Consider the following 8052-nt stretch of genomic DNA (forward strand, 5'->3'; position numbering starts at 1 on the left):
AGCACAAGCTCCGGACGCGCAGGCTCAGCGGCCATGGCTCATGGGCCCAGACCACTCCGCGGCATGTGGGATCCTCCCGGACCGGGGCACGAACCCATGTCCCCTGCATTGGCAGGCGGACTCTCAACCACTGCGCCACCAGGGAAGCCCTAAGCAATATTTTTAAATGAAAAAAAAAGAGAGAGAGAGAGAAAAGGAAAGGAAAGGGAAGGAAATCCACTACAGATCTAGATAGTGAAATTTCCCCAACCCCAGCTTCCAAAGATAATCACCGTTAACGGTATAGTATACATTCCTTAATGTTTTCTCTGTGAATGTAGTAGCATATTATGCCTTTTTAAATGGGATCACCGCAGGACTTCCTTGGTGGCGCAGTGGTTAAGAATCCACCTGCCAATGAAGGGGTCCCAAGTCTGACTCCTGGTCCCAGAAGATCTCACATGCTGCAGAGCAACTAAGCCGGGGCGCCACAATTACTGAGCCTGCATGCCACAACTACTGAAGCCCGCGTGCCTAGAGTCCATGCTCTGCAACTAGGGAAAGCCCTTGGGCAGCAACGAAGACCCAGTGCAGCCAAAAATAAACCAATTAATTAATTTTAAAAAATTAAAAAATAAATGGGATCACCTCATCTTGAAACTTGCCTTTCTTACTTCATATGGCAGCACATACAGATCTACCTTGTTCCTTTTTTTAAAATTAGGTAAAACATACATGTTTTAGACAAAGTACAATAGGCACAAAAGGGTATATTATGAAGAATAAGTCTCCCTTCACCCTCGTTCTCCCAACTATCCATTGGAATTGCTGTCACCAGTTTCTTGGGTAGCCTTCTGGGGCCTCATTTCTTTTAATGGCAGCATAGCTTCTCACTGTATGGATGTATCAAATCCCTGTACCAAATTATTTTGGTTTTTCTTTAGAGGCACACTTAGATTGTTTCCAATGCTATTACCCACTTGGATATAAATTCCATATCAATCTTATCAATTACTTATCAGCTCTTAGCTTTTGTGCTCCAGATTGGATAGATGCACCATAATTCATTTACCCATTTCTCTACTGATATAGAATTTAGGCTTAAATATCATTTGCCCTGCTGGTAGGGCACTTGTGCTGTTAAGCCCTTCTGCCATTTTGCCGGCAATACAGTTTCCTACGTACTCCACCAAATTGTAAGCTCCTCAAAGGCAGAGAGAAGTGTTCATATTCATCTTTGTATTCTCATAGCCTAGCCCCGAATTTGGTCTGCAATATACGTTCATCACGCTTGAGTGTAATAATAATTGAATTGCCCGCGCTGAGTTCTGATCTCGACTGTGTGGATACGGAGCCAGCAGAGAGCCGTGGCCTTCTGACCGCTCCCGGTCTCAAAGAGCCCGGAACCCTTGTTGGAAGGAGCGTTGTTTCTTCCGGAGGATTTTTAAATCGCAAAGCTTGCCCCGCACAAGCATGGGTGCTACGCACCGGAAGTGCCCGGTTATTTGCTGGGATAAGTTGTTCCGTGGGGCGGAAAAGGTATGTCTGCTTGTGTTCCGACTATTTTCAGCCCCTTTTCCTTGCAGGACCTCATGAGTAAGCTGTGGCGGCGCGGGAGCACCTCTGGGGCTATGGAGGCCCCTGAGCCGGGTAAGCGCGGATCGATAAAGCAACTTAGGCCTTCGCAGAAAAGGAGTCCCTTTCTTGTTCCTCCGAGCTTCCTGGGTACTTCGCCACAGGTGGGAAGGAGAAACGCGGGGCTGTTGTTATGGTAACAGCGAATACCGCGGGAAGAGTAGGACCCCTCAGGGGTATTGGGTTCTTCTGGGATTTCCCTGACCTGCTCCTGATGTACACCGTTGACAGACTCTCCTTCTGCAGGGGAAGCCCTGGAGTTGAGTTTGGCGGGTGCCCACGGCCACGGAGTGCACAAGAAAAAGCACAAGAAGCACAAGAAGAAACACAAGAAGAAACACTACCAGGAAGAGGAGGCTGGGCCCACGCAGCCGTCTCCTGCCAAGCCCCAGCTCAAACTCAAAATCAAGTTGGGCGGGCAGGTCCTGGGCACCAAAAGGTGAGGCCAAGAGAGCCGAGGTTTTACTTGGGGGACTTCAGGAGCTGGTAGAGATAGAAGCAGAAGCTGGCTGCGCTTTTCAGAAGACAGAGAATGGACGCAGTGACTTCAGGGCCCAGGTTAATGCGGCAAGAACCCAAGAGGGTGTAGGGAAGGCTGGATGTACTGAGCAGGAGGAGACAATTGCTCAGCTTACAGAGTGGTTGCTTCTCCGCAGTGTTCCTACCTTCACTGTGATCCCTGAGGGTCCTCGCTCACCTTCTCCCCTTATGGTTGTGGACAATGAAGAGGAACCTGTGGAAGGAGTCCCCCTTGAGCAGTACCGTGCCTGGCTGGGTGAGAAGGGTCTGGAGGTGGGGAAACTGGGTTTCTCATTAAACCTGGTTAAGGGAAGAGGGTTCGTTCTGAAGAAGGTGAGAATTTTGCGTATCCAAGTATTAACTTGGCCAAATTAGGCTTCCCCATCTGAACAATTCCACTTTTAGCTCTCCAACTTTCCTTTCCAGATGAAGACAGTAATCTGTCCCCCTCCCCACTGCGGGACTTGTCCGGGGCCTTAGGGGGTCAGGAGGAAGAGGAAGAACAAAGGTGGCTAGATGCCTTGGAGAAGGGTGAGCTGGATGACAATGGAGATCTCAAGAAGGAGATCAATGAACGGCTGCTCACTGCTCGACAGGTAAGTTAGTTCACTCTTTATTTGCTTGCCAAATTTATATTGAGAACTTTCCATGTCCCAAGAACTTTGCTAGGCAGCAGGGATATCAGCAGTGGAGAAAAGACAGACAAGGTTTCCGTTCTTATGGAGCTGGTATTCTTGTGCAGTAAATAAATAATTTCTAAAAACTGTAAGGTTTATAACAAAAATAGGGTGATGAAATAGAAAGAAGTAGAAAAGAAACAACATTAGATAGGGTAGTCTGGAAAGACCTCTCTAACGAGATAACATTTACAATACCAGAGGAGCTTACCCGGCAGAGAGACCAGCAGGGGCAAAGACCCTGAGAGCGGAACATGCCTAATCATGGTCAAGGAGAAGAATAAGTGTGACTACCACAAAAGGGTTGTTTACAGAGAAGTGATGTATTTGATTTATATTTCAGTAGATTTCTTTGGTTTCTTAGTGGTGGTAAGGGATAGAAGCAAGACCAGGTAGGAAGCTGTTGAAGTAGGTAAGAGATGGTGGTGACTTGAACCAAGGTGAAATAGTAGAGATGGAGAAAATCAGATGGATTCTGGATATATTTAGGAAACAGACACTTGTTGGGGGAAGGAGAGGAATCAAGGATAACTGTTAGTTTTTGGCTTGAGCAGTTATCCAATTGATGCTATCCATTGATATTAAAAGATTTAAAACAACAACAAAAAAGCCTCCAGAGAGCTGGTACAGAGTTTTGGTACACAAGGCAGGAAGGTAACATTACTATTACTTTTACCCTTGAGAGTCAAGGATCTAAAGCTGGAAGTCTGGAGACCTGAGAGGAGGCAGTATTAAGCGCTCCTGGAGAGGGTGCTCATTTCACCCCTTCTCTCAAGGCCTGTTCTCCTCAAGACCCTGCTTTCCATGTCCCATCTTCTCCTTCCCCCGTTCAGGCAGACCTCACTTCTCTGTTTTGACATCTCTTCCGTCTCTCCCTAGCGAGCTCTGCTGCAGAAGGCTCGAAGTCAGCCTTCCCCGATTCTGTCACTACCTGTGGCCGGGGGGTGCCCAGCCCCCGCTCTCACCGAGGAGATGCTGTTGAAGCGTGAGGAGCGGGCACGGAAGAGGCGGCTGCAGGCGGCTCGGCGGGCGGAGGAGCACAAGAACCAGACTATTGAGCGCCTCACCAAGACTGTGGCGCCCAGCGGGCGGGGAGGCCGAGGGGCCGCGCGGGGCGAGAGGCGGGGAGGGCGGGCCGCGGCCCCGGCCCCCATGGTGCGCTACAGCAGCGGGGCACAAGGTTCCACCCTTTCCTTCCCACCTGGCGTCCCCGCCCCCGCGCCGGTGTCTCAGCGGCCGTCCCCATCTGCCCCTGCGCCTCGGTGCTCTGTCCCCGGCTGTCCACATCCGCGTCGCTATGCCTGCTCCCGCACAGGCCAGGCACTCTGCAGCCTTCAGTGCTACCGCATCAACCTGCAGATGCGGCTGGGTGGGCTTGAGGGCCCCGGATCCCCACTTCTGGCTTCTTAAGGCCCTCACCCAATCTGGACTCTGTGCCTTCTCCTCTGTCCCCGGTTTTCAGTGTCTTCCCCACCCTATTAAATTTCATCCAGTGCCTTGACTTGTACAGAACTGGGGTAATGGGGTATGGGTAGGCCAATTCCGCGTACACACATCTTGCCCCCACCGGAGCTTGCGTCGAGGCCTGGGAAATGTCCACCAGGCCCAAGAACAGTAGCCAGCCCGCGCCCAGACTCCAGCCGACATTTGTGACCCTGCCTCTTGCAGGGGGATTACCTGGCGTGGTTAAGCGCTTGGCGTCATCTGGAAAATAGGGCTCAAGCCAATCAGCGGGAACTTTGCTGTTCTGGACGGCCGTTCATTGGTTGATAACGCAAAGCCGTTCTGTTGTCCGTATTGGCTGTTGTCGCTGTCAGTCAGGGCCATGGGTCGAACCTTACCCCACTCTTTGTCTGTGCAAGCTCTTGTTGTCTGGGAGAGTGGCGGAGGCGCTGCTGTAGATTGGTCACAGGGAGAAGCCTGTGATCTTTCCTATTGGCCCATCTGTCGGAGGGTGATGTGGATTGGTAGGACGGAACAACCTGGGTGCTAGTTGGCAGAGCTCTGGCTGGATGGAAGGTCCGGTTGCGAAGTGATGGTGGAGGCAGCGAAGATGGGCCGGGCAGGGACCATGGCGGTGGCGGCAGAGGTGGCAGGGGCGGGGTGGCTGGCGGTAGAGGAGACTGTGGTCTTCAGGGGGCTGTAGGCAGAGGCATGGCTCGGGCCAGCGGCGGGAACGGCAGCGAGGAGGACGGGGGGGCACTTCGGGTGCCGCAACAGCAGGTATCCCAACAGCTCCAAAAGCCTATCACGACAGCCATTTATTTCTCGTTCCCCTTTCCTTGTCCCTGCCTTTTGGGGGGTGGGGGAGGAACTCACGGAGACAAAGGTACTGCGAACTTCCTAGATATGTTCCTTGCACTCTTTGTCTAAACTTTGTAATGTACTGTAGATGCAGTTGACTTGTGCCTGCAGCTTCATAGACCCCCATCCTGTGGCTGCAGTAGAAGCTTGCAGTGGCTCTCCAGTGACCAGAGGCATAGCGAGGCCCCAGGGAGGCTCCCTCTGTTTTGCAACTGTTATTTGTGATGTTTTTCTATGTGCCTATTGTCACAACCGAGCCTGGCAGCGTCTTCTCTTGAGGGAGCAATTTGGGGAAGAGCTGGAACCCAGACTCGCGCCTTGGTTGCCATCCTTTAGCATCCGCAGCAATCCCATCTGGTTGGGAGCCCTGCTCTGGGTCTCACACTGACCCTCCTCTACCCTAGGAAGCCTGAGACCCAGGGGTGGAAAGATCCAGCTTGGGAGTGGGGATTGGCACACCATGGGGAATGATGATGAAAACAGCTTTAGAAATTACCTTAAACTCCTTACCCATTGTCTGAGACTTTGAGGTAGCTCAGACTGTCTTCTGGCTTCTGCCAAAATACTCCCTTAACAGAAAACACCCTGGGGAGCCAGACCTGAGTATGAGAGAAGTCTCTTATATGCAGAGCTGAAATCTGCCTCTTTGTATGTCCACACCTTGCATCTTAATGTTGGTCTCTAGACTGATTCTTGCTATTCCAAATCCTCTTCCATGCTGGCAGCCCTTCAGATATTTGAACACTCCTCTCAGCATCACTCTTCCCTCTCCCCATAGATTTCTATGAGCTAAACTTGGTTCACAGGGTGGGATTGTGTATGTGTATGCAGGGGTTGGGGATGGACAGTGCCTTGGGCTGGAACCTCCCTTGGTTCTAAGTGCCTCCTTGCTCCCAGCTTCGAGAGCTGTGCCCAGGAGTGAACAACCAGCCTTACCTCTGTGAGAGTGGTCACTGCTGCGGGGAGACTGGCTGCTGCACCTACTACTATGAGCTCTGGTGTGAGTCTTCAAGAGGGCTCTTCTTGGGTCCTTCTGCCCACCCGCCTTTGGACCTCAGCCTTCAAGGACACTTCTCTGCCTGGGAGGTATCTAAGACTCTCCCTCCTCACTTCCTGCAGGGTTCTGGCTGCTCTGGACTGTCCTCATTCTCTTTAGCTGCTGTTGTGCCTTCCGCCATCGACGAGCTAAACTCCGGCTGCAGCAACAGCAGCGGCAGCGTGAGATCAACTTGTTGGCCTACCACGGGGCATGCCATGGGGCTGGCCCTGTCCCTCCCGGTTCACTGCTTGATCTTCGTGAGTGACTTGAGGCTCTGGGCTCACTACCAGTGGCCCCTCCCAAAACAGGACCCTGATTCATCCCACACTCCCTTTTCAAACATTTCAAAGCACACTTTTTGCTAACAGGAAAGAGACCACCACCCCACCCCTTGTTACCTTCCACCAACCATGCCATTCTCTCCTGCAGGCCTCCTCAGCACCTTCAAACCCCCAGCCTATGAGGATGTAGTTCACCGCCCAGGCACACCGCCGCCTCCTTACACTGCAGCCTCAGGCTGCCCCTCGACTGCTTCCAGTGAATGCACCTGCTGCTCCTCTGCTTCTAGTTGCCCTGCCCACCAAGAGGGAACAAATGTGGAAGATGTTTCCTCCCACCAGAGTGACCCTCCTCATCAGGAGGGTGAGCCTGGGGCAGGGGTGAGCCCTGCCCCCACACCACCCTTCTGCCGCTATCGCCGCTTGACTGGGGACTCAGGTATTGAGCTCTGCCCTTGTCCTGACTCCAGTGAGGGGGAGCCAGTCAAGGAGGCTAGGGCTAGTGCCACCCCACCAGATGTGGAGGACCAGTCCCCTGTGCACTGCCCCTAAATCCTGTACCCCAGGTCTCTCCTGTGGGGCTGGCTTCCAATGAAGGGGACATCCCATAAGCAATTTGGGGAGGGTGGGTGGTTTACTTGCCCACCAGAAACAGCCCTGCTCCCAACTCCCTGAGTTCTCCTCAGCCTCTCCCTGCCCTCCTAGAATCGGTCTGAAAGGGCTGGAATCCTGAGGAGAAGGGCAGTGTTTGCAGGACTGTGCTAGCTCTATCTCCTAAGACATACACAGGAGCCTTTGATCTCATTAAAGAGATGTGAACCAGCTGCTTGTGGATTTGGGTGGACTAGTGCTCAACTTACTGCATTGCACTTGATTGGAGGGGACAGTCAATGGCCACTTTTCCACCTACTCTGGAGAACAGCAGGCAGCCCTAAGGCCTGGACTGAGCTAAGACCTCTTGGTGAAGCAGAGTTGGCAAAAGCAATAGAGTTTGGCATGGCTTTCCCATTTATTTATAAAAATAGACTCTGAATTCACATTCACTCCAGGGCTATGTGGGATGTCAGTAAGGAGACACCTGAGATGAGCTGAGGAGGGTTTGAAGCACTGGTACTTGAGGGCTGGGGGCAGAAGTGAGAGACCTTGTCCCTCGACTCCAGAGTGGCATAAGGGGCCTGGCTCCCCTCCCATGTTCCCCCTTCAATAGTCTTCAGCCATGGCCAGTAGGACAAGGCTGGTCCAGCCCTGGAAAGGGCGGCAGCCCATGCCTCGCCCATCCTGGTCACTGTATTGCTCCCACAGGAAGCCCGTGGCCTGGTACTGCCGCCTCACATTGCTCACCAGATTGGTACGGAGCTCTCTGTGGAGCTTGGCAGCACGGGCCTGGTAGGGACCCTTCAGATGCCCATAGTAGTGAAGAGCCCCCAATGCCAGGTAGTTGACATTGAGCCACACAGCACCTCGCCAGTAGGGAGGATCATGCTCTGAATTGCGCTGGCTGTAAAAGGGGCTGGTTGCTGCAAGGGAGCGCAAACCAAAGGGGCTCCAGAGCTGGCGGCTATCAGCTAGAACATCCAGCAGGGGTCCAAGGCGGGATGAGTTGGGGTCCAGTAGCCTCAGC

The 8052-nt window shown here is 52.7% G+C and overlaps 3 protein-coding genes across 3 annotated transcripts in view; 2 read left to right on the forward strand and 1 right to left on the reverse strand.

Annotated features, from left to right (window-relative positions):
* The window catches only part of INO80B (INO80 complex subunit B), a 12126-nt gene extending 7820 nt beyond the window's left edge, over positions 1 to 4306 (forward strand). The window contains exons 2-6 of the mRNA XM_007459410.1: positions 1566 to 1629; positions 1861 to 2053; positions 2271 to 2389; positions 2560 to 2729; positions 3690 to 4306. Coding sequence (XP_007459472.1) covers positions 1566 to 1629; positions 1861 to 2053; positions 2271 to 2389; positions 2560 to 2729; positions 3690 to 4220 — 1077 coding nt within the window. The 3' untranslated portion in view covers positions 4221 to 4306. The remainder of the gene's footprint in view (positions 1 to 1565; positions 1630 to 1860; positions 2054 to 2270; positions 2390 to 2559; positions 2730 to 3689) is intronic.
* Positions 4307 to 4759: 453 nt separating this feature from the next.
* Positions 4760 to 7263, forward strand: WBP1 (WW domain binding protein 1). Its single transcript, XM_007459411.1, is given in 5 exon segments — positions 4760 to 5033; positions 6012 to 6114; positions 6234 to 6410; positions 6583 to 6960; positions 6963 to 7263. Coding segments are annotated over 5 exon segments (807 nt in total). The 5' UTR covers positions 4760 to 4964; the 3' UTR covers positions 7043 to 7263.
* Positions 7264 to 7631: 368 nt separating this feature from the next.
* Positions 7632 to 8052, reverse strand: part of MOGS (mannosyl-oligosaccharide glucosidase) — a 3486-nt gene continuing 3065 nt past the window's right edge. Inside the window, exon 5 of the mRNA XM_007459412.1 lies at positions 7632 to 8052. Within this exon, the coding sequence (XP_007459474.1) occupies positions 7632 to 8052 (421 nt within the window).

This window comes from Lipotes vexillifer, unplaced genomic scaffold, assembly GCF_000442215.2.
Source record: "Lipotes vexillifer unplaced genomic scaffold, Lipotes_vexillifer_v1.1 scaffold51, whole genome shotgun sequence".
NCBI lineage: Eukaryota > Metazoa > Chordata > Mammalia > Artiodactyla > Lipotidae > Lipotes > Lipotes vexillifer.